The 26942-nt window shown below is 38.7% G+C and overlaps 1 protein-coding gene across 2 annotated transcripts; it reads left to right on the forward strand.

The window, feature by feature from the left end:
- The first annotated feature begins 962 nt into the window (after positions 1-962).
- LOC120421122 (homeobox protein Hox-D3) lies at positions 963-26598 on the forward strand. Of its 2 annotated transcripts, XM_039584291.2 has the most exons (5): positions 965-2346; positions 2422-2734; positions 8621-8756; positions 8868-9280; positions 20846-26598. In XM_039584291.2, the coding sequence occupies exons 1-5, from the start codon at positions 2043-2045 to the stop codon at positions 21099-21101; spliced, it is 1422 nt and encodes a 473-aa protein (XP_039440225.1). In that variant the 5' UTR covers positions 965-2042; the 3' UTR covers positions 21102-26598. The 2 variants fall into 2 exon arrangements, with proteins under 2 accessions (XP_039440216.1, XP_039440225.1); XM_039584282.2 differs by having other exon boundaries at positions 963-2734.
- Positions 26599-26942: the final 344 nt, after the last annotated feature.

The following is a 26942-nucleotide window of genomic DNA, read 5'->3' on the forward strand; positions in this document are numbered from 1 at the left end:
CATTTTAACCCTTTAAAAAATAAAAGTTAAAAAAAATCTTCGATTCACATTTATTGAAAATCAAGCTCGTTTCCAAGGATACTAGATGACACCAGAAAAAAGCAGCTTCATATTTTTTTTTACTTTCATTTTTTAAAGGGTTAAAATGGATCAAAATAAACATTTTTATGCATGTTTATATTGTGAAATTGTCTCAGGAACACGAATATGATAAAATTATCACCAGAAAATGGGATCTAAGGGGTCTCCCGAGCAAAAATTTACAACCAAAAAAATCACTAAAAGTAAAAGTGTCTATTTAATATGTTAAACTGCCTTACCCAAAGCGTTCTCAGTCTCAGATGGTAGTCCCAGATGTCCCCTACAAGCTGCAGGTCGAACCGAGTTGATATCTGGATGGAACACTTTTTTATTTAAGTTTGAAAATTATGCTATTTTTTCACTAAAATGTCAATAACTCCCTTTAGATTTAACCAATCGGGATGTTCTACCCTGCATTTTGTTGCATTTTTTGAGTCCTTTCAGATACATTTTTAATTTTGAAATTTAATTGAATTTTGCCTAAGTTATAGCCTTTTTAAGATTTTTGACGTTTTTAAACCTTTAAATTTTGTGTCCCGATTTGCCCCACTTCCCGTTGACCTAGAGTGCTCATATTTTGGCCAGATGCTAGTTTTATATGAACAAACAACCTCTGAAAATTTCAGGCAGATTGGTGAGGTCCAAACGACGTCCCATACAAAGGGGTATGCCCTGTTCGTGGACTCGCTCTTAATGAATGTGAGGAAGGCACCAACCACCTAAAGGTGGATTAAGTAACGTTTTTTTTTATTTATGTTGGCTTCTACCAGTTATTAACAAAATAAAAAAAATAATAAAAAAAATTAAAGTAACCCAACATTTTTAAAGTCAAAACTGTTTTAATATAACAAAGCGCCACATTGTCACTTTCATCTTAAAGGCAAAAAAACACGAGGTAAATAAATATTAATTCATCAAAAAAGATTAATTTTCGATTCGCATTTTTGTCCTCGTCCGCGTGACACACGAGAGTTCAACTGAAGCAACGAAAACAAAGTGCGCCCGGTCCTGGAGGAGAAACCGAACTTTTAAATAGAAATATATGACGTTTCAACTTTAACCCGTATGATGCCAAAAATCGTTCCTGCCGAAATCCCACATCACGCGACGCGGCGTAATAATTGCTGGAAATACCCATAAAGTACACACACGCGTACACACTCCGAAGCATGGGAATGAGACGCACCCCGCGTCCCGACACTCGACACCGACCTGCTGTAAACGAAGGGTCGGATCGGGAGTGCGGTGGTTCCCGCTGAAATCCAAGCGAGGATCGACTGCACGTGACCCTTATGTGAACTGCTGTTGCTTGCTCGGCTTGGCTTTACTTGCTTGCTGAGCTGGACGAGTCATTCCGCACAGATCTCCCGGTGCGGGTCGGGTTCGGGACTGAGTCAGACTGTGCGCGCAACGCAGAACGAGATGAGGGAGAGATGAGCAACCAGCAGCAGCCATCATGACCGTCCAGAGCCGGAGATATACGCGTAGAGAGTGAGTGTGTGAAGAACAGCCAAGAGCTATGCTCCGCCTCCTACTGTTCCGTTGCTTTGCGCTGAGCCGTCGGGGTCCGGAAAATGGCTGCACGGATTGTCCACAGGAGGGCGGAGTCTCTCGTTATTGAACTTAATTGAGTATAAAAAGCTGATCAAGACCAACGCTTAATTCATTGATAATTTTGCATTTGCCCTGATATCTTGTTGCTGCTCGTACAGATTGAGCCCGCGTGTTCCGACGGTCTTCCCGGTTCGAATTCACTTTCGTCCTCGCGCAGGAACGAGGGGCTCGGCGCGATCGTTACACCCGCGACTGTTGTTAAGATAAATCAGTGTGCCTCTATTAATTACAGTGTTATTTATTGACTTAGTGAAAATATAGCAGTGATTTAGCAAAGTGATACAATTAAAATTAGAGTTAATTGAAATCTAATTAGTGTTGATTGAGTTTAATGAATTTGTTTGATCATGGAATCAGCTGGCTTTGACGAGCAAATATTCGGAGAATTCAACGAGACTCTGAGTCCGCTTGGAGTTAAATCGATTCACGCGAGTGGACCAAGTGGTCACAACATGGTGGTGTTGGGGATCAATCATTCTCCACCTGACTCGTGCACGCAACGGTTACCGGAAGTGAACAGTATCCTGGCGGCCGGTTCACCTAGCTACAAGAACATCGACTATACTAACCTGAGCAAAGTGGACTACCATCCGAATGGGAAAGTCGAATCGCAGTACTCGCCAAATTCCGGCAAGATGGAGTACATCAACTGTAAGCTCGAATGCTACAACCCGCCGCTCTATGTCAATAATAATCCGAATAAAATAGAATATGTTCAACCCTTAGATTACAATGCGAACGGTCGGCTCGATTATTCCCCGCCGTCGAAAGCTACCGACTACGGGGGCGGCAAGATGGAGTATGAAACCACCATGACCATGTTCCAGCAGCCTCCGCCGATGAGCTCGACCACGCTGAACGGGTTGAACGATCCCACCAAGCGAAAACACGACGAAGTGAACAGTGCTTCCGGTTCGTCCACGCCAACCACGACTTCGACAATCGGGAACGGTAGTGAAAGTTGTGCGTCCGGTTCAAACATGAAGAAAAACGACAAGAAAAAGTCCGATCCCAACGGAATCAAGAAGAAGAAAACAAGGTAACCGTCGAAGCAAGTGATTTTTTTTTAAGTGTTAAGGTCAAGACCACATATCAAGACCAGAAACAGTAGCTCTGACTGTAGAATTAAAGTGAGAGAAAAAAGAACCAGGCATCACGCATTTAACCTATCAAAAACAATCAGAATCAACCATCAAATTTGTTAGACGAGACTTTCGACATGGATTAAAGTTGTTGTGTTCTTTAAACATAAACGAAAAGTTGAAGTTTTGAGGAATGTTGTTTATTTCCAAGGATTTTTGAAAAACCTCAATCAACCTGTTATATTCCGTAAAACTCTACAAGCTGAAGGATTAACTCCTATTGCCATCCATCGTTAAATTGCATCATATCGTCGATTGTGTACTATATTTTAAAAAACAATTTTAAAAACAATGAATTATTGAGTCAAATTTTTGAGGCAACCGTTTTGTATACTATCATTTGACAATCGCTCAACGTTCCAACACACAGTTAATTTTTGATTTCAGTTTAAAAAGGAAGGAATTACATGCTGTTCCCATACTCAGTTAAAAGATTCAAGATTTTTGGCTCGCATATGATCCATCTGGCCTGAAATCGTTAATAATTATTTTAAAAAAAAATGATCTGGTTTGCTCGACTTCACTTTAAATAAATTGAATGGAATTGGATTGAAAAAATATTATTTTATCTTTTTTTTGTACAATTTCCCTTCAAATATCAGTAATGTTATGGAATATTCTTGCAAAATCCATTTTTGCATAAGAGTTTAATAACAGTTTATGTTATCATAACCAAATTTGTTATTGGTCTGATATTGGTTGAAAGTCAAAACAACTTGGAATAACATTATTTGTTTTTGGAAGAATAACTCCAACCGGTATTGGGATGATTGGATTAGTTGTTAAAATAACAAAAAAGAATAACAAAGATTTGTTCGAAGAATAACGCTGTTGTTATTAGTCTGTTATTACAAGATCACAAGGCAGATTTTTTGACCATGTTTCTCTATAGCTCAAAAGTTGCGGATTTTTGTCCCCTAAAACATATCAAAAAATCTCGAAAATCAAAAAATACGTATTTTGGGAATTTGAGTTTTTGTAAAAAAAAAGTTAATAAAAAAATCGGGAAATTTTTTTTTCCGTGTACCTATTTTTTTCTAAATAGTCCTTAACAATACCTACAACTTTGCCGAAGACACCAAATTGATCAAAAAATTTCTTCAAAAGTTACAGATTTTCGAATATTTACGTACCATTTTTGTATGAACAGCTGCCAAATTTGTATGGAAATTTATATGGACAAACTAATGATGCAAAATGGCTTCTTTGGTCATAGGGAAGGCCCCCACAAAGTTTGAGCCAAATCAAAAAATACAAAAAATAAAAATGGTCGAAATCGGCCGGTTTTGTAGAGAATTGCTCTATGTACGTTCTAAAGTAAACTATGTAACCGGTAAAAAAATATTTATTTGTCCCTGAAAGAGCACTTAGCTCACCAAATCTAAACTTAGAAATATGTACCGTGAACTGGGGCGAATCGGGACTACAGTCTGCCGTTTTTAGAAGCTTGAATTTTGTAACATTCGATAATAATGATTTAACTGCGGAATGTTTTCAAACACGAGGACCGGATTTTTTTCCGGAACTTTTTCCCAGAAAAATGCAAATTGATGGCTTTATTTACAACGGAAAGTTCAAAATAAAATTGAAAACATATTAAAAGAACTAAAAAATATGTTTTACCCAAAAATGCAAAAAAAAATTATAGACATTGTGATTCTTAACCTAACGCCATATCCCAACGTACGTATACTCTGTGCCGAATCAGGCTATCCCAAAGCTCACCAATATGCAAATCGCACATGAATTCAAATCGGATTCAAACTTTCTCCCAAAATAAACATCTTTAGGTATAGCCAGAGAATATCTAGGAACAAAGGCATACTTGAAACGCTACTCAAACAGACGATGGCAAGTGAACAGTGTCACAGTGTCTATATGTTTGCATGTCCTGGGGGGAAGCCCAATGGCAAAGTGAAGTGAACAGATTAGGACGTATGTATGACAATCAAAATTTCATGTTGCTATTGAGCTGAGCCAAATAGCAAGAAGTAGGTAGCATCGACCACACTAAACTACATATGTACTAGAGTACAACAAATAACAGAACCTCCGCTGAGATTGAGCCAAACAGCAAAGATCTGCTCCCTCCTTCGGTGGAGAAAGCTGACAATATCAAGAGCAGGACATTTGTATTCATTTGTATCAAGGAACAACAACATAAACATACCTCCTGCTGCTCACACTGTTGGCGGTTCTGTAGGTGGAATCGCTATAAGTAACAACAGTACGTAAAAGATGCTGATAAAATAAATAGAACTACATTCTGATGCTGCTGCAAACTGCTTCTAGCATCGTACAGTTCTACAATGTACCTAACCCACACGACACAATCACCCAGCTCTCGTTTTCCCTCCCCCTCATTCAAAGCAACCAACCCCTTTCCCCAGACGAAAGGACTAAACGAACAACTTGTCCTCTAGGAAGGTATTTGTCTATCTCCTACAAAATGCGATTAGAATAGAATTGAAAATCACTCCAGTGTGCGTCAGAAGGACGACCAGCCCGGCCAGTGATATAGCTGTCTTTCAGCTGAATTGACAGTGAAAGGACAAATATGCACACACGTACCAGTGGACACAAGAAGGGATTGGAAGAGATACATGTTCAGCATTGTTTGAGTTCTCGATTTGAGAAGATCCGTTCCTTTTGGATCACTTTGCTCTTGGAATCCATCCGGGCAGGGTACCGAAAATTTACATCCCAATACAGGTTCGGATCGAGTTGATAGACAGTCTATTGTTGTGTGATGGATGAAAACGATGACCTGGTCAGAGAAAAGTCCGTTTTGTTTTGTTTTTCTTTAAGAAATGTTACGGTCGAACAAAAAGTATCGAGTAATCAAATTGAATTAGGTAATTTGAAATACGCACAAAGAAGCTTTCCCCGATTTGGACATGATTATGTAACCTAAGTTTTCAACATTTCCGTCAACTTTGGCTAATTGGTGCAACTGTCTTAGTGAAAAAAAAAACTGTTGTTAGAACAAACGCAGCACTTAAAAATAGAAAATTATGTAAACTCTCAAGAGATACCCCCTAGCTCGATTCTCTAGGCAAAAATAAGTAACTATGCCAGTTTTGAGCCAAATTGGTTGAGGTTTAGGGGTCGCTATTGAAGTTTGTATGGAAAAATTCTCAAAAAATGCATGGGGAAAACCATCGCTTCAGGATTCCCCTTGTTCTACAAGTTTTATAAAATAGTTCTTTTATAGTACAACCTGCCCATGCTGAATCATTTTAGTGCATATGCTCCCTAAATTGAATCAAATGCAGTGCTTTTTTTTTGAGCGATGAATGATGTTTCTTCATTTATGGATAGAGGGTCACGATTCTCGAGATATTCAATTTTCCGGGTATCGAGAGTTGATTTTTGCTATTTCCCGGGAACTCCCGCGTCCGGGGAATTTCGCCTTTGTTCAAATTTAGTGATTTTGTGCCTGTAATTAGAAAGAAAAGTAATACAATCATTACATTTGAATAAATCTTACTACATTTAGTCATAGTTTTAGTTACCATTAAATTACATTATGGTAATTTTCCTACTTGTTGAAAAACTCCCAAATCTGCAATAACAAGATTATTTTCTGGAGCTTTTTGGGACTCGAAACTGTACTGTATTATTTTTTGTATTCTTCATGCTGAATGGTTTTTCCTATGTTTCAAAATCTGTTTATGCCTGCTTACTCGTAGTAATCAAAAGCTTGTTATAAGATTTCAATACGAATGTAAAAAAAATATGATTCTCTGAAATGATAAATAACGGCCAAATCAACATTTTGAATAGTTTTTTTTTCTTCGCTAGGTCAACTTTAAATTTTTAGTGAATAAATATTTACATTACTTACGAAAAATTAAGTAAACAAATTATCGTAACTTTACACAGAATGCAATCGTATTTAATTTTGGTGATAATGTAAAGTATAAAATGATTTATGGCCTTATTACCTACATACTTTATCCACTTCAGATTTTTCAAATCTGACTTGAAGTGAAAATATTTTTTATGGAAAACTCTTGGGTTCCCAACTTAGTAGTCGTGTCATCATCTACAGGTATTGGCATTTTCAACAAGTTTTATTTTATTTTTCTGAATCACCAAATTACTGAAGCATTTATACAAAAGAATATCAATATGGCTAAATATTTTTCTTCTTTATATAATAGGGCAGTGAATGACCAAAAGGTTGAATTAATAAGAAATAAATGAATTAACAACAACAATAATCTGTATAGAATATATGTCATCTAGTGTTTCTGATTGGCTTAATATTATTTATTTAGCGTCAATATTTATAAGTATCAAAATTCCCAGGAGTCTCGACCAAACTTCCCGGTCCCGAAAATGGCCAATTTATCGGGATTTTTGTCCAGGAAATTCCCGCTCAACGCCCTCTATTTATGGATGGCTACGAAGAAACGAATTTAACTTTATAGCTTTCGGCCACTATTGCTAGTGCCAACCACTAGTGTCTTCCTTTACCCTACAAAGACTATACCGCCCTGGGCTCCCAAGTATTTTAGGTATGGCAGAGCGAAAAGGCGCCTAATACCCACATTTACACTCAGGCTTTTCAGGGCGCCCGTCGCGGGATTCGACCCGGTTACCTCTACACCCAAAGGAAAAATATATCTCAAAATCTGCAACATTGGATTTGCTGCAGAAAATGTCATCTATATATATACAAAATTTCGATGGTTTTGTTCGAACGCGAATCAGTTCAATACGGAACAACGGATCGGTGCGCTTTTTACTGCGTTGGGTTCGTAAAAGCCTAAGGAAGGTTTATACGCTAACTAATTGACACTTTGGCCACTCTGGAACCGATTCCGGAGCATCGGCAAATTGTATGGAAAAAGTTACGTAAAATCAAATTTTGATCACAGGAGGCTGAAGCTAAAAACGTCAACAAACGAAGGCAGAACGAAGTTTGTCGGGTTAGGCTTGTATTTTATAACATTTTTTGCAGCAAGCCCGTAGATCATTTTTGCCCGCGTTTTAAAAATTTCAGCGATCTGCAGTTCTCACCAACACATATAATGCTGGTCCGTCCCCGAGCAACATTCCAAAGAGAAGCGTATGTTGGTGCTCTTTCACTCACTTTTCATCAAGCGTCCATGGCGCGGTGGTAGCGTGTCGGATCAATAACCAAGAAGTTGGTGGTTCAATCCTCGTTCTGCTTAGTGTTTTTTTTTGTGAAATACAACCAAAAAGCCGTCGATAATGTCGATAATTGTCGGTAACGGGCAAAAATGTCATACTCCTATATCGCAAAAAATGCATGAGGACAGATTTCATGCAGATTCTGATATACTTTCATGCCGCCATGCATCACAATCATGCGACTGCAAGTTGGGTGTAGATTCTGGGACATATTTATTAGCTAAAATGTTTATCATCTTAAAAATACAAATAATAAGCATAAATGGAGCTTGAGAATGAGTTTTTGAATTCCCATAATAGTGTTGATTTAGGAACAATACACAGATTTTGTTATTATTGGGGCTGGCTTCAATAATTTTTCAAAGTTTTTTCTCCATGGTGACATTTAATAAATTAGATGATATTTGAACCCAACCCATAAGTACTCATTCCCTGTATGAAGGGGAACACCATAAAACAAAAACAATAATCTCTAGAATTAATTAAGTTGTAAATTTTCAAAAATAACATTGTGTCACAACCTTAATCCGTTTCTGTCGGTACGCGTGACACATTGTTGTGACCAGGCCATCAAGTGTAGCATCTCAATCAATTTCGATTCCGTTTTCCCCTTTCCACAGGACCACATTCACGGCGTATCAGCTAGAGGAATTGGAGCGTGCATTCGAACGGGCTCCTTATCCCGATGTTTTCGCACGTGAGGAGCTAGCGCTGAAGCTAAACTTGAGCGAATCCCGCGTGCAGGTGTGGTTCCAGGTACGGTAGACCGGGTCGGCCGGAGTGCCATCTGCAGTGATTCTCACTGTGAGGTGTGCTGCAATTTAGTGCTACAAATGAATCAATTAACCCGTTCATTTTGCCTCGCAGAACCGCCGGGCCAAGTGGAGAAAGCGGGAACCCCCGCGGAAGTCCGCCTATATGGGCAATAACAGTCCGTCAACGCCGATGAACGGCCCGATTGGAACAACTTTTACCCAGTTTCCCCAGACGCCGACGGTGACTCCGCCGGGCAGTGTGGAAAGTTGGTCGACCTACCAGACGCCGTACGAGCTGAGCCCGCACTTCAATCTGCTGTCTCCTGCCGCTAGTCCTTATGGTTCCTTCACCACCCAGTACGGTACTTACGTGCACGAAAGTCAATTATTTCCCGTAAGACAACATTTCGATTACGGCAGCCCGTCACGGCCGACGGGGACTGAGCCGGACGAATCGCATCACAAGCCGGAACACTACGCCTCGCTGGACGACAAATTCGATACGCACTGTACGGTGTCCGATGGGTAAGTGGAAATTCATTTTTCTTCTTTTCTATATCACTAGAACAGAACACTTGGTCAGGGGTGCTTGTTTCAAGAGTTCATAACAAAATCATTTGGGTTATATAATTTAAATTCTCTATGATTTACAAACCAAAAAGTCATAAGACATTCTTTATGGTTCATTTGCTTGGTGAGGCACGACCTTTTTTGATCACCCCTGCACTTTTAAGCTGCAATCTACACCAGCAGCATCGGAAGCATGATGTTGCTGGTGCTGCTGGTGGTGGTCCTCCTCAATCTAGGAAATGAATCGAAACAATATCAACGATTATTTACGGAGAATTAGAGACAATACTCTTCGCCCGGAGATTTAAAATGCATATGGCAAACAGCGTCCATCCTCCGGGCCGAAACTGCACAAGAGTGTGCCACTTGACTTCATTTGTCACGAGAGAATAGAAACGTTACGTCCGTCGCCTACATTTCACCAGAAGGACATCGTCCATCGTCTCTGATTTCCGCTGGTATTTCGGTCTCGACCGGAAGCCGATGCCCGAGGCCCAGGCCACATTTGAACGAATCGCATTAAATCTGAACCTGTCCCGAAACGGCTCAAAGATAATAAATTTGAAACAATTGAAGCTTTTTCATTTGTACTTGCCCGTACGACCAGAAGAGGCCCTAACTCAAACATGCCAGGGCCAATTGTGAACCGGTTTTCGTTCGTTCCGAACCACTGACTAGCTGGACCGGGTGATACTTTGTCCCTCGTGGACAGCTCGTAGCTTACAGCAAAGTGTGGGTGTGCATGCGTATGTATTTATGTCCGTACGTGCACAGTACAGCTGATGGTGCTTAGGATACATTCAGCGTAGAAATATATATTTTTTTCCGTCAAAGGAAAACCGTGCTTTTCACGCCCTGTCCAGCCGACGTTGAAATTAAAAACACACATGTTCCTATACGGAGAACCAACACTCCCAGTCGACCCCGTGGACCGTAGCGGGCAGGTCGAGCCCCCACAGAATCACTCAGAGTCGTCCTGAAGTGAGTATTTTCACAACCGGCGAAAGCACAATCGAACGTAATTTGTCATATTTCAGTCCACGCCGGAATAAAAGGCAAACCGTTCGTTGGTTCGTGTTGGTCGACAGAGCGTTACATGAGATAAATCAATCACACCGACCAGAAAAGGGTCGACCCACGTTCGAATCGAGCGCAAACCTTTTTCCTGGTAAGGCCACAATAAACCAATATCATGATTAATCACAGTTTGAAAAGGGTTCCGAGCTGGGAAAGCCTCTTCAATGGATGCTGTCGTGTTTTCTATTAGGTCAGAATTCTTGAATAGATTTGGCCACAAACAAATAACCTATTTAAGGGAGTGACAATGAACACGAAGTGTTAACGACAGTTAGTGTGTTTTTGTCTATCATAATTGGGTTGATGTCACTTCAATTCAGACATTTCTAATTACGCGAAATCATGAAGAATGCCTTAACTAGGCATCCTCTGTCGCATTTTTCCTTTTTTTTAATCTTCCTGCTAACTTTAAATTTACGCTGCATTCGTCACATTTTCCCATCATTTGCCTTCCAAATTTATGGCAAATAAATTATTTTTTCAACCATTTTAACACTTAACACTACCAAGCTCGAAAAAAGGGGAAGTTTCCATAGAAAAATCCCCTTTTTCTCAAAATTGGGAGTATATGTTTTAAAGAAAATTGTCTTTTTAACTCAAACTAGAAGATTATGCATCCACACTAGGGTGCCCAGAATATGGGACTTTGGTTCCAAACCTCGCTCCACAAGCTAAATATTGTTCCTTGAGATATTTTAGGACCCTGGACAAATTATGAGCAAAATCTATCAACATGGGCAAAAACTGAGCAAAACCGATCAACATTCGGAGGAGGTGAAGTTTGTATGAGGAAAAACGAGAAAATGTATGGAAAACACAATTGTCTTACTGTGTGGTCTGCACGGTGCGCTACTTCTATCCAACTATTTCCAAAATAGAGATTCCACTACTCGACAAAACAAAACTTGTGTCAAGGGATTCACGATATCTCATCGGTTCCTCAGAGAAAAGGCATCCCCGAATCCGATGCAATCGACAGAATTTGATTTTATGTCCACGCGGACTGACGCGAATGTGGTAAATTTTTTAACATAAAAAAATCGAACAATTAAAAAAACATGCGTCTCCTCCCAACTATATGAGCCATCTACAAAAATATGGAAGCGCCTGGTGCATAGCCATTTCCTTTAAGCACAACGGAAACAACCAATACAAATGCATAAAAAAGTTGTCAAGTTCGGGGGGTCCACAACTAGCATTTTTTGTACAGTTATTAAAATAAATATTAAAAGTTTAAAATTAAAATATTTGAAAAACATTTTTTTTAATTTATTTGTTTACTAAAATTTTATGTTTCTCAAAGGTCTATGGGTATTTCGGGATGTCCATGGTCATCCAAGGACTCCCTAGAGTTAAGATCTATGAGTCTACCGCCGTAACAAGCAAGAGGTCGTCGGATTTTGACCCCGGATCATGTGCGTATAGCATCAGTGGATATGGTAGACTACTATATGAATGTAATGGGATGTCCATGGTCATCCAAGGACTCCCTGGAGTTAAGATCTACGAGTCTACCGCCGTAACAAGCAAGAGGTCGTCGGATTTTGACCCCGGATCATGTGCGTATAGCATCAGTGGATATGGTAGACTACTATATGAATGTAATGGGATGTCCATGGTCTTCCAAGGACTCCCTGGAGTTGAGATCTACGAGTCTATCGCCGTAACAAGCAAGGGGTCGTCGGATTTTGACCCCGGATCATGTGCGTATAGCATCAGTGGATATGGTAGACTACTATATGAATGTAATGGGATGTTCATGGTCATCCAAGGACTCCCTGGAGTTAAGATCTACGAGTCTACCGCCGTAACAAGCAAGAGGTCGTCGGCTTTTGACCCCGGATCATGTGCGTATAGCATCAGTGGATATGGTAGACTACTATATAAATGTGTTGGGCTCCCTGGAGTTAAGATCTACGAGTCTACCGCCGTAACAAAAAAGAGGTCGCCGTTTGGCTAAAGTGGTAAGCAAGGACTTTTGTTCATCGTTCAAACTTAAATATTTCGATAACTTTACATCGATTGTAGATCTTAACTCCAGGGAGTCCGTGGATGACCATGAACATCCCAACACATTCATATAGTAGTCTACCATATCCACTGATGCTATACGCACATGATCCGGGGTCAAAATCCAACGACGTCTGGCTTGTTACGGTGGTAGACTCATAGATCTTAACTCCAGGGAGTCCTTGGAAGACCATGTACATCCCATTACATTCATATAGTAGTCTACCATATCCACTGATGCTATACGCACATGATCCGGGGTCAAAATCCGACGACCCCTTGCTTGTTACGGCGGTAGACTCGTAGATCTCAACTCCAGGGAGTCCTTGGAAGACCATGGACATCCCTACACATTCATATAGTAGTCTACCATATGCACTGATGCTATACGCACATGATCCGGGGTCAAAATCCGACGACCTCTTGCTTGTTACGGCGGTAGACTCGTAGATCTTAACTCCAGGGAGTCCTTGGATGACCATGAACATCCCATTACATTCATATAGTAGTCTACCATATCCACTGATGCTATACGCACATGATCCGGGGTCAAAATCCGACGACCTCTTGCTTGTTACGGCGTTAGACTCATAGATCTTAACTCTAGGGAGTCCTTGGATGACCATGGACATCCCGAAATACCCATAGACCTTTGAGAAACATAAAATTTTAGTAAACAAATAAATTTAAAAAAAAAAGTTTTTCAAATATTTTATTTTTAAACTTTTAATATTTATTTTTATAATCGTACAAAAAATGCTAGCTGTGGACCCCCCGAACTTGACAACTTTTTTATACATTTGTATTGGTTGTTTCCGTTGTGCTTAAAGGAAATGGCTATGCACCAGGCGCTTCCATATTTTTGTAGATGGCTCATATAGTTGGGAGGAGACGCATGGTTTTTTTTAAATTGTTCGATTTTTTTATGTTAAAAAATTTACCACATTCGCGTCAGTCCGCGTGGACATAAAATCAAATTCTGTCGATTGCATCGGATTCGGGGATGCCTTTTCTCTGAGGAACCGATGAGATATCGTGAATCCCTTGACACAAGTTTTGTTTTGTCGAGTAGTGTTCTTATTGAAAATTTAATGCTCTACGACTTTGTAGAACATATCAAAGCTGTAAAACTCTATCCTGAAAAGTTATTACCGATTTACAGAAGTCAGTTTTGTATGAAAAACACTTTTTTTTGCAAGCTTTAGGCTCGGGTAGCAGTGGGTTAATCTTAACAAATTTTGCTCAAAATTGGCAATGATACTTAAAATAACAAAATTAACGTTTTCCACTTTTGGAGCAGTGGGTCATTTTTCTGGACACCCTAATCCACATCCACCACTAAATAAAACACGTTTTGCTATTCACCACACGCATTAGAATCGCATATCATACGTTTAGTTTTTCGCATCGATTGACAAAACTTGACGCTTTTTAAGTAAAATTTTAGTGTCCAACAAATTTCTATAGTAAAAAGCACTCATATAGTTTGTTTGCAATTTTTGTTAGAATATTGTGACAAGTTGAATACTTCTAATCAACGTTTTTCCTAATTAATTCCACGTAAAAATGAAAATTGAATTGCTCTTCTTTTCTCTTTTCACCGAAGTTCATCCAACGAAATTTACCAGTTTAGTTGGAAAGCGACTCCCGTGGGGAAACCTCTAGTTCGTTGTTTGATGAAATTGCGAATTAGATCGGACTTGGTCAGAAGTTCACTGCATTTAGTGGGGATGCAATTTCCAACATGTACGCGGGGGAAAAGTTTTCTATAAATAATTAATTAAGACAAACCCGCAGCATCTCCGCGGAAACATTTTCAACTAAAATTTACTACTTGTGGAAGGTGGCACAACTCAAGGAAAATACCGGAGAACCTTTGTTGTTTCCCAACTGACCACCTTTTTGAAGTTCCGGATGAAAATCGCTCAGTTGAAAATTTCACTCAGTTAAACTCAAAACTTCCAGTGTGCTTCTTCCGGGATGAAGTGATCCGGAACACGAAAAGAACATAATGAGCCATTAATTCTTTGCAAAACATTCGAAAAACTTAGCCTTGCCTCTTTTAATGGAACTATCAATCCTTCCAATATACAACTTTTTTTTGGAAACCAGCGCAAAAAGCGATATAATGAGGAAAATTTAATGAACGGCTCCGTCCTACATGTATTCCAACCTCCGGGCCAATGTAAACCCCGATCTTCCCAAATGTCTCGAGCAGCGAGAAGAGAACCTGCAAGAAAACGCCCAACGCCATCGCAGGGCGCGTCCTTATCCTGCCAGTAAAACCCGAGGCACATCCTCGCCTCGTACGGCAACCGAACAACACGTAAACTTTTGAGTTGTGCGAAAAGTTGGTCGTTTGCAAGTCGGCGGTGGAGGTGGCCCAAAGTTTGTTGTCAATTTTCATCCCCAGCGCAGCGCGAGGATAATCGATACATTAACTTTATCGATGGTTGTGAGAGTATGTGTGTGTGTGTAGCGCGAGGTATAGTTTATTCTTGAGCTTTACATGAAAGTTGTTTCAGCTTTTCCCTTTTGTTTTAGTGCTCGCCGAACTGCAAAAGCTTATACAAGTTGGGAGTATCCTTCTGATGGTTGATTTGCTATTTACAGCGAACGTGAGACCACCATCTGTGCAAATTTTGAACGAAGAAGGAAGAGTTAACAACATTTTCCCCTCTTAACTTATTTGCAATCTTTGAGCAATGTTGACTTGACAAGTTTATAGTAACATGTGAGGAATATTAATGAATATGGTGTTTCATTAATTAGAAGTTTGAACTGAAGATAATAAGCTTAGAATGTAATACGTTCGCTAATTTGATTACAACTTGTTTATTGGGTCAGCTTTCTATTATTTTATTAAAAGCACTGCATTAAAGGAGATCTAGCTCACTGGCACGTGCTGCAGTATAGAGGAGAAAATCGTGACGTCAGAAATGAACTCAAATCACTCAAAGTTCATTTTGTGAGTGACTTTAACATTTTGGCCTAGTTTGACAGCTACATTGTCCCCAGTTTTCTGTAGGAGAGAAAAGGAAGCGAATACTTTAAGAAAATCATACCTGTCAAAATTCCTAGCCTCAAAATTTTGTCGCGAGTTGCTTTTCTCCTCTATTAATGGAAAATGTAGAGATCGAAGAAAAGATGAGAGAGTTGTAGCCTTGCTCAGAATATCAGAATATGAAAAATAAAGACGGCTCGGTAAGTTTGTTTACATCCGTAAGAAAAAAGTGTTCCGAATTTGTGGATTTCAAGATTCAACATTTTTCTTCAAAAACTTGATATAAAAGTTAAAATTTGCAGTTGTCCGATACAGCATTCGAAAGATCGCAAGAAAAGCTTTCAAATGAAGGTAAAAGCGAATCATTAAGTTCAATTATCGATTTGCTATGATTTATTGAACATTGACTGTTCCGAATATGAGGGATGACTGTGGGTGAATGTTCCAACTTCCAGGTTGATGTGCGTAATTTGGTATTTAAAAATATTTAAAAAAAAATCTCACTCAGTAATGTTGCAACAAACATTCAATTAAACATTTTAAGCATTAGTTTGGGATTAGTTTTCAAAAGGTCGTAAAAGCCATTGGTAAACATAGCAATTTTGCATCGGTATTCAACCTAGTTACAAAAAAAAAAACAATTTCAAAAATGCTTCAGATTGTTCATCTACACGTCCTTTAAGTCCTCTGAACTAAAAATTAACCAAATTCTTGTTTCAATTTTGACAAAAAGGAAAAATAGTGTCAGAGGACACGGTGGCTCTTACGGCTTTTTGAAAACACATGTTTAATGTTTTCAATGAAAGTAGCAGTCAACGAACAATCCAATCAAAGCTAAAATTTTTAAAAAAATATTTAGTTTGATTCAAAACTCAAAATAATTTTATTGAAGATCACTAAATATTTATAATTGATTATTTCTTAAGAGTTCAACATGTATTTATTGATATAATCGGGATCATTTTAAAATACAGCTTCTGTATCTTAGTATCTGCTAGGTATCTGACTAATACATATTTTGCAAATATCACATGTGACGATTTATGCCGGATGATTAAAAAAGTGTATTTCTAGTATCTCTCTACATTCTACCTTTTGTTTTATTTTTATTTCAAAATAATATCATTTTTTTTCTTATTGCATTGAAATGAAATATGTCAAATGTCGTTGTTTATTGAATTATGGTGATATGCGACTCTAACCGAAATGTAGTCATTCGGCACTAAGATATCATCAAACGAGCAGCGAGTAATACGCTGGTTGTTTTCAGTTGATTTTTGAAAAATGTGTTGCAAATCTTCTTGTTTCCACTTGGCCCGGCGGTTCTGCGAGGCAAAATGAACGGGTTAATTGATTCATTTGTAGCACTAAATTGCAGCACACCTCACAGTGAGAATCACTGCAGATGGCACTCCGGCCGACCCGGTCTACCGTACCTGGAACCAGACCTGCACGCGGGATTCACTCAAATTGAGCTTCAGCGCTAGCTCTTCACGTGCGAACACATCTGGATAAGGAGCCCGTTCGAATGCACGCTCCAATTCCTCTAGCTGATACGCCGTGAATGTGGTCCTGCGGAAACGGAAAGGTTCGAGCAGAAACTTGCAATAGAGACCACAAAAGACCCGGGGGTAGTTAATGTGGATGGTTTGATTTTTTTTGTCCTTCGACTCTGGCCAAAGTCGAAGAGGGGGGAGGGGGCAAAAAAAGTACAAAAAATGAAATAACAAGCCATACTATAAATATTAGAGTGTAACAAAAATGACTTTTTGGCGGGCATTCAAGGGTTTGTTCCGGCGGGCATACTAAGCCCAAATCCAAAATATGAGCTTGATTGGTCGTAACAGGAGCTGGCGCTCCGCCCTTCAATTTTAAATGGGATTTAACCCGTAAAAAAAGATTTTTTCAAAAATGTCACTTTTTGAATGTTTATTTTATGTGATAGAGTTCAATTATTTTTATATTGTTAAAATGCCACGAAAAAAAAGGATGTGGAAAAACGAAAATGTGAAAAACACTTATTGTGGCAATTATTATTATTTTTTTTTTCTTTTTTTTAATAATTTTAAAGTGATTTCAGCTAATTTCACTTCAATTGCCATTGATATTTTGAAGTTTTTTGAAAATATATTTTTGCTCCTGAATTTTTCGAGCCAATGTAGAAGTGCTAGCTAAGTAAATTAAGAACATAAAAACTAACTTAATCCACCTACGTGGTTGATGCCTTCCTCACTTTTTACCAACAATGGGTGGTTTGGACACATATTTCAGCTATTTTTTTTAGATCCAGAAAAATACGTACACACATATAACTTGAGTAATCATAACTCGAGACAAGGTTGCCAAATCAAAAATGTTGTGAGCTCGTTAGAAAGGTTTTTCGATTACCTAACCAACGATGGGTCAGATGATGGATCCGGACGTCGTTTGCATACATTTAAGTGGGATCCGGCTTCAAAAAAGTGAATTAATATCACTTAAGTGGCTATATCTCGAGACAGGGTTGCCAGATCTTCAATGTTTTGAACTCGTTGGAAAGGTCTTTTGATTACCTAACCAACGATGGGTTGGATGATGGATCCGGACATAGTTTTCATGCATATAAGTGAGATCCGGATAAATGTGAAAACACATTTTTATATATAACTTTTGAACTACTTATCGAAACTTCAAACAATTCAATAGAGATGTATGGGACCCTAAATCAAGTCGAATGCAACCGGTTTGATCAAAATCAGTCCAGCCAGTGCTGAGAAAGCTTGGCAAGAATTTTGAACACACACACACACACACACATACACACACACACACACTCACATATATATATATACACTAGGGTGGGTACGTTTTTCAAAAAGTTCTCGGATCGAGTTTTAGTATGGTTCCCCTTGTAGGGCATGTCCATAGGGACTTTCTTGCCAAATATCAGCTCATTTGGTTGTAAACTGGCTGCGCGCATCAGGATTAAAGTTTACATGGGAATTACTATAGGAAATTGGAACTTTTTGTTCAAACGCTCCTACAGGTCTGGGAAAATCACGCGTCAACTTCTGGTATGGACAGGCCTATGGGGAATGGTCTGGAGAACATTTTCCCGAAGAGAGCATATGGATTCGTTGTCCCTAGACCTGGCGCATCGGCAAACAATCCGATGTCTCCGGAATCAACGGTTTTCCCTCAAAAAGCATTAAATTTTCCTTAGCATGCTATGAAAGCTTGATGAACACCGCGACGCCATACGTCAGGCAGCTACCACGTGGTTGAAATATTTGCAGAAAAATACAAATTAGCTGTGCAAACATTCTGAATCCGACTAAATAATATCAGGATTACTCGAAATGATCATTTTCTAGTTAAAAGAAGGTTTGCAATTAAATATTCCAGCCTTTTCTCCCCCGCGTGGTAGCTGCCTGACGTATGGCGTCGCGGTGTTCATCAAGCTTTCATAGCATGCTAAGGAAAATTTAATGCTTTTTGAGGGAAAACCGTTGTTTCCGGAGACATCGGATTGTTTGCCGATGCGCCAGGTCTAGGGACAACGAATCCATATGCTCTCTTCGGGAAAATGTTCTCCAGACCATTCCCCATAGGCCTGACCATACCAGAAGTTGGCGCGTGATTTTCCCAGACCTGTAGGAGCGTTTGAACAAAAAGTTCCAATTTCCTATAGTAATTCCAATGTAAACTTTAATCCTGATGCGCGCAGCCAGTTTACAACCAAATGAGCTGATATTTGGCATGAAAGTCCCTATGGGCATGCCCTACAAGGGGAACCATACTAAAAACTTGATCCGAGAACTTTTTGAAAAACGTACCCACCCTAATATACACACACACAGACATTTCTTCAGTTTTCGATTCTGAGTCGATAGGTATACATGAATATAGGTCTACGAGCTGTTATTCAAAAGTTCAATTTTTGAGCAGGAGCAGGCCTTACACAGAAAAAATATGTAAATTTACACAGCACGTAATGACTGTTTCTTATGTAAACTCACTCAATGTAATGTTGAAATATGATGTAAAGAGTAAAAAGTCATGGAAATTACTCCAATGTAAATCTAAATCTAATGTGGATCATGAATCTAATGGAAACGTTGAGCATGGAATTTCAAATCTGATGAATTTCTACCCGTGTTCGGCTTCCTGTAAATTCATATTTAATGTAAATCATATATCCAATGTATTTCTGCCAAACGTTGACTTCAAAACTACCCGAACTAAAAATAGTTATATTAGGTTCTCTTTCTATCGCTCTCATATTTCGCTGGCCCAATGCCTGTGTCTCGACCTGAGCAAGTTGATGTTTTAGCCGCTCGTTTATAAAATGCGAAGATGGCTCAGTCGGCAGCGGGTAGCAGCAGTAACACCAAACATCCTACCCGTCGTCTGTTCGATTCCAGTTCAGCGTTATTCCACTTGGCCGTCTACGAGAAAGCGTCCCCTACCTGTGGAACAACTTTTTAAAATCATAATTTCCTTTTGCTGCCCGCTTCACTCATTTTAAAATAGAACATAGGCCACACCCTTTCCTACTGCAATCCAAGTCGAGCTTCTCATTCCCATTGGCCAATCAGGATTAGTTGATTTGAACTAATGTAAATTCCAACAGTAATGTAAATTCCAAAACTAATATAAATTTTCAAAACTAATGTAAATTTCCAATGAATATAATGTAAATTTCCAATGAACCTAATGTAAATATACATCATTTATCATGATACCTTTTGGTACATGATAAATAATGTAAATTTACATAAATATTATTTCTGTGTACCTCAGTGAGGAAGGCAAAAGGGTCATTATGATTTTAAATTAATATGGAATACTTATATTTTCGTTATTATTACGGATTCCTATCTAAGTCAAATTTGAACGACTCATAAACATTTCCAAAAAAGTTTGATGAAAATTTTGGAAGCACATTGAAACGTGTGAAATTGTTTCAACTAGTTAGATGTTTTGATAAAATTTTGGAATGAAAAGTTTAAAATAAGTCATCAAAATCACTTTACAAGTAGCAAACGGGCCATTTTACATGATCATTCCAAATGGATCCGCGGACAACACAAAATCACCTCGCGGGCCACATACTTTGGTCACCCCTGCTTTACTGCCCCTGATCGTATAAATGTCCCATATGCATTTCCATCATTTTTGAGTTATTGATGCAGTTTGGTTCGAAATCGTGTGCTCTTTTAGAAAAGCCTACAACATCCAGTACTTTGTTCTAGAAATCAGGAGGAAATCCAGTTTTGTCGCGAAAACTTAACACGTAGCCTTATGTGTGGGACAAACTTGTCTTGCGTTTTTCTCAGCTTGCTGTTTTTACATATGGGACATTTATGCGAACATGGGCAGTTTAATTCTTCCGCTTATACACATTTTAAACATATTTTTAAACATTGCGCACTTTGCTTTCATTTCAGCGTCGCTAATGGCAAGTATGTGGATGACACCAAGTACATACACGCTGTCAACATCATCGACGATGGCAAGTACGGCCCGCCGAGCTGCCATCTGGAGGATCCGACGCTTAAGCCGTCCCACTACGGGGCACCATCGTCGTGCCAACCGGCACCGGGCGACGATTCCGAGTCGCTTGGCCTAGTCAAGTCGGAGGACGCGAGTGGCGTGGGAGGCAGCGGCACCAATGGCTATGTGCTGCCACCTTTTTTGCGCTGAAGCAAATGCTGTCGGCAAAACGTTCTTAACAAGTTGTGTAGGACATCAGAGTCGTTTGTTTCGAGACAGCAGCAGCAACAGAAACGTCGGAAAGCCACGTAGGCAGCTTCCCAACCATCGTCAGCAGCAGCAGCAGCATTGTATACCGTAAAACCAAAATTCCTTAATACAATTTAGAGGAAAATCCCACTCTGCAAAGTTATGCCTGATCTTGGACCCATAGGATGCTTCAAATTCCTATATTTATTTTTCATCCTGCATCCCAAATTTACTCTCTCTCTCTCTTGGTAGGTTTAAGAATACGTTAGTCGGTGTTATCGCTGTGCCTATGTAAATACTCGAGCAAGTCGGAGCTTACCAAAGCTGTAAAAATCAAAATTATGGCAAGACCGTTCGCAATCCTGGCCCATGGCTACAAGCAAAAACGCTGCTTTGCTGACTGGAACAGCTAATGAAATCAAAACCGGAGGCTTATTTGCACATTCCGAACAAGATCATCAACAGACTCTTTTCACACGTCATATTCGATAAAGGAAGGGATCCTTCTATAAATCGTAACGAATCAGCAGGTTGATCGAAAAGCCAGCAATTGCCCCTTTTTAAAGATCGAAATAAATTAAATTCGACCCGAGCAAAAAGGAAAAACGCAAACCAAGGGATAAACACAGTCGATTGTTACCGAGAACTTTCCGCGCCAGGTAGCACGATGGGATTTTGATTTTTTTTGTACACACTCTTTTACTGGTATTATGCTGTGTATCTGTTGAATATAAAGCATTTTCATTTTCCCAAATCAATCAACCGTTTCTTGTTGTTCGATATTTATGTGGAAATTGGAAGAACACTAGGGTGGTGCGAGATGCCGGACACGTGTCAGGTGTCTCAAGACATTTTACCACCAATCGTTTTCGCTAGAAGCAATATTTCCGGAGAATTTCGGCTCAGACGAGCCACCCCCTTAAAATTGTGCGCCAGAGCAGAACAAGTATTTTCAAAAACAAGCTCGTACTTTCCCGTTTCACACGCACATACGACCGCTTCACACTGCCCCGCAAGCAATCCCAAAAGATGTAATAACATCGACGATGATTCGCCACCACAAAATTCGAAAATTTGAACTTTTCCCTTTACCTTCCCGTTCTCAATCCGGTTTCCGGTGTGGGAAAAGGAAAGTGGGGGTGTTTTGGGGAAGGAAGTGCGGTATATCGTCGTTCCGGAGGTTTTTTTGCGCCGCCATTGAATTTTTATTTAATATCGAGTTTCCCAACCAGTAAACACTGTTGATTGATGAAAACATGAATCTCCATAAAAAAAAAACTACCAAGCGAAAAGGATAAGAGTCCACGGGGAAATGATTTGTAGCTTTGGGGTGGAAAAAAATCGCGCCACGAATTCGATGACACGAGAAAATGCAAGTCGAATCGCCGAACCGGAGAGCAAGGGAGAGAGGAAAAAGCTCTCCGGGTGGGGGAAAAACATTGCGAAAGCCCACACCCCAGCAGCAACTGGAGAGTGGATCCTTCGAGCGGAATGTTTTATCTCGGATACGGGGAAGCTTGATTGAAATTTCCGAGAAGATTCCAGCTGAAGGCACATACGCATCTTCAAGTGTGGCGGATAGGAAATGTACTGGGGATGAAAAATTCAACCGTTTAGCTATTGATTTTAGCCAAATCAGTGATGAAAAAATATAAAAATGGGGGGCAAACCATCTTGCGACCAGCCATAACCATAATAAGTTAAATTTCTGATTATGTCAAAAAAGTATGTTTACATTATTCATTTATTCAGCAATTTAGAAAAAATGCCGTAAACTGTGGTCAATCGGGACACATAGGGCGAATTGGGACAGCAGTTTTAACTATGTTGGAGCACAATATTTTGATTTTTCTGGTCGGTTTCGGTTGGAACAGACCCAGACCAATAATATGTGTACATCCATTTTCAAATTTAAAAGCTTTAAGTGCTCTAAAAACTGCTGTCCCTATTCCGACTGTAGTCTCGATTCGCCCCAGATTATAGCACTAACGCAAGTTCCAAAATGCTCCATATTCAACATGAGCAATTCTCAACTAATTTGTCATTTTTTGCATTTCTTCTTTCCAAAAATAAAGTCTTTAATTGAATAAATATGTTTCCCAAAAAAAACCATTTCTTTTTCAAAAAAAACAACTCTGTGGCTCAAAAGTATCCTGTTTGCAGCACCACTTTAAGTTTATCTTTTTTGCACAGATGCAAAGTTTGTGGGTAAAAGTAAAGATTTGTTTGATATATTAGACCAAAGCAAAACAATTACTAAGCGGCGTACCTAGGGGTTGTCGGAGATGGCGGACCGACAAGGGCAAAAGCTCTTGAGGGGCTCCAAAATCGATGACTGAACAAAATTTTCATGTTGGTATAAAATCTTTAGTTGGTATTTGAAACAGAAAGGGTGCCAAAAGTAAAAAAAGAATTCCAAAATAATTTGTTTTTTTTTTGTTAGAAAGGGGCGCAAAAATGATACAAAAGTTTTAGAAAATTAAAAAGAGCTCTTTAAATAGCAACAACATTTAAATTTGGATCGCAGCATTATAAAATTAAGGTCATGGGCTATTCAAGACTCAAGAATTGCTGTATATGATTATTCATGTTATTGTGTCCGATAAATCTTAATCTGTCATCAGGATAGTCAAACTGTGCTTCTATGAAGTAATATGATTAGTTTTAACATTGCATGTATTGCTCTGAACATCACTTTTCCTTCAAACTTAATCCTTGATAGACTGGTTTGCTCGGATGCTTTTGATAAATTTAATCGTAGAAAGAGAGATGAGATAAAATTTTGGTATCTATAAGAGAAAGTTACTTTGATTGGTATGCAACTTTTTGTCATAATCGTCAAAAAGATAATAAAATAACAAAAATTAATGACAGGCCATAGTCTCAATATTGAAATGAATTTTACACTAGTTTGGTTGTTTTGGAATTTTAAGTTTTCATAAAATGTAAGATTTGATGAAAACGAAATTTTTAGCAAAAAAAAACTTTGTGCGGTACCGTACATAGAAAATTTACAAAATTTCTAATAATTTTTGAATCAACCCAGACATGCTTAAAATGATTCTAAATGCAGGGGAATCCATTTTAAATTGATTTCAGCTGATCGCACTAAATCGCAGCAAACTAAATCATGATTGATTTTTTTATTCGTCTAAAACAACACATTTAGGAATAATAAACTTTACTGTTATTATGAATTTAATGAAATCTAATAAAGTTTTCATTTCAGCCTATTTGTATAGGACACCAATACTAGATCTTTTAATCGTTTGAAATGTTTTAATTTAAATTTTATTTTTCAAAATAATTTTAATCGATTGAAATCTTTTAATTTGATACAACTTTTTCCCAAGCAATGTTTGATGTTAATTTTATTTTGAAAAATAATATTAACACATTTTTTATGAATACAGAGAGACGAGAATGCATAGTAATGCATTCTGCTAAAACGCTCAATCAAACCACAACATTATTTTTGATACTTCACCAATAAAACATTGTTTATGCTTTTTAACCACCTTTTTTATTACTCAAAATGCAATTATTGAATTCTTTGAAACAATCATTGAAAAATCACATCAATTTATAAAAAAAATTGGAGGAGCGCCAAATAGATGCTTCGCCAAGGTTGCCGTGGACCCAAGGTACGGCCCTGCAATTACTATTTTTATACATTCCAAACTACTACGCTGAGCGAAATATTCAAACCTTTTCTGCAGTTTTCCACTATCAAAACAAACTTCTTTCTATAAATCAACGAAGAAACTTGCTTCCTAACTTTTATTTTATAAGCCATAGCTGTTCATTACTTATAGGCCGACAATGAAATTGAAAATAGATTAGGCATGCGGCATATCTTTGAGACCAAATCTCTTCAGCTTCCAACAACGGGTGCTCCGACTTGCTCCGACATTATTAAAAGTCTGCTCCCAGAGCAGAAACTTATCAGCCTTATTTTAGCTTATAAGAGAAGAAATTGTATACTGAAACTGTCTAGTTTTATTTGTAGAACTGTAAAACTGTACAAAAAGCAACAAAATCGGAAAAGTCTTGCCAAAGAATATCTATAGCTCCACACCCTGGAAGTCCAACCTCGTTAATCGGTAAAGAAACTACTCGTTTTCTGCTAGCGAGAAAAGCGCGTGAAAGCTATCAGAGATTATTAAGTTTATTTAAAGTTGTTATTAGGGTTTAATTTAGTGCGCGCTTTCGAAGACAGTTGCACCATCGGAGCAGCAGCCCAGAAGCCTCTCACAACTCAATTATGTTTGTCTAGGAAATTTAAACGCCAAGTATGATTCAATTTAGTCCGATGTAAATAGTGAGATTACATTTCTAGCCCAGACGCGGGACACGTCTTCCGAAGCGTTCTCCCAACCCGGGAGGGAAAACATTCCAAAGTGCATTCTCCAACGCAGTGCCTTGAAGCCGCCGTTTTCGTGTGTCGCAATGCTCTCTAATGGCTCTTCTTGCCCATGCAGCTGGCTGTCGAATGAACGCACTTGCACTTGGCCGCATTTCGATTCGCCGGCGAAGAATCTCCCACTTCCAGAAATGCACATTTCCGGCTCGGTAGTGCTGCGTTTGCCAAACGTATCCTGGCCAAATTCGGGGCACGGTGTGGGAAAAGAAGCTTTCTTGTTGTTTTTAAATATTTTTTTAATTTATTTTTTAATTTCATTTCTTTAAATTGCATTTAATTTAAATTTATATTTTCATATTACATCTTTCACTCTAAGCTTTGATTTATTCTAAAATTTCAAGATTCCAACTCTGCCAAAGTCACGTTTTTCCCGCACCGTGTAAGAAAAAAATACCCAAAAAGGATTACTTAGGTCTTGATGAGGGAAGCTTTCGCCAGCCAGCAGCAGCAACTGCTGCAGCATTCGCCCACACTAGAGTACGGCGGCAAACGTACCGAAAAATAGGTTATTTCTAGTTTTGTATATGTAAATAGAACATTTCCGAACACTTACACACAGCCACACAAACCCATGGCGATAGCTGCATGATGGGGTGGCTGAAAAGTACCACCAGAGATTTCCGCAGCCACCCCCGGCAAACTATCGCAGAACGCGCGCGAGAGCAGAATATCAAACGACGATACACTTTAAGGATACGTATTTACATTTGCTCATACGTTTTGTACACTGTTGAATCTGTCTGCCGTTTTCGTATGAACGGCAGCGGTACGAATTCGGAAGCAAATTTTCCCAAATTTACACATAAACAAATTGTTGATGTTCAGCAAGGAAATCAGCAGCTCTGTGTACACGAGTAATTCCATTACTTTCGCGTTAACCACTTTAGTAATAGAGCTACACTTGGCAGGATAGAGGCATTCATTATCGTGGAGTACTACGTGTAAATTAAGCCAAATAGCTGCAAACCAGTGCAAATGTATACTAAGCTGAAACGCCAACTGTTTAATAAAGATGCTAAGTACATAATTAATTTAGACCTACAAATTATTATTCCACGATGACAACCCTGAATCATAGAAGAACATTGAAAAGATTAAAAACTTGAAATTAATTTTACTAGTATCATCAAATTTAAAAAAAGTTGAATATATCTGGAGCTTTTTTTTTTTGAAAAGGTCCAATAAACCAAATTTTCAGTTTTTGCTTTTTGGATGTTTTTTAATACCCCTGACTCAAGGCGGTTTCAAAAATACCCAAAAAGCAAAAACTTGAAATTTGATTTATCAGATCTTTTCAAAAAAAATTCCAGATATTAGCTTGATTGAATTTTTGAGTATGTTATCCGAAAGATCATAGGGCTTTTGTTAATTTGATTTGG

Source organism: Culex pipiens, chromosome 3, assembly GCF_016801865.2.
Source record: "Culex pipiens pallens isolate TS chromosome 3, TS_CPP_V2, whole genome shotgun sequence".
Classification (NCBI taxonomy): Eukaryota; Metazoa; Arthropoda; class Insecta; order Diptera; family Culicidae; genus Culex; species Culex pipiens.

Excerpts from the sequence above, each read along its gene's own strand:
- LOC120421122 (XM_039584282.2), top strand. The coding sequence starts at position 2,043 with ATGGAATCAGCTGGCTTTGACGAGCAAATATTCGGAGAATTCAACGAG. Across the intron at positions 8,757-8,867 it reads GCGTGCAGGTGTGGTTCCAG|AACCGCCGGGCCAAGTGGAG; the intron begins GTACGGTAGACC and ends TTTGCCTCGCAG. Across the intron at positions 9,281-20,845 it reads CACTGTACGGTGTCCGATGG|CGTCGCTAATGGCAAGTATG; the intron begins GTAAGTGGAAAT and ends CTTTCATTTCAG.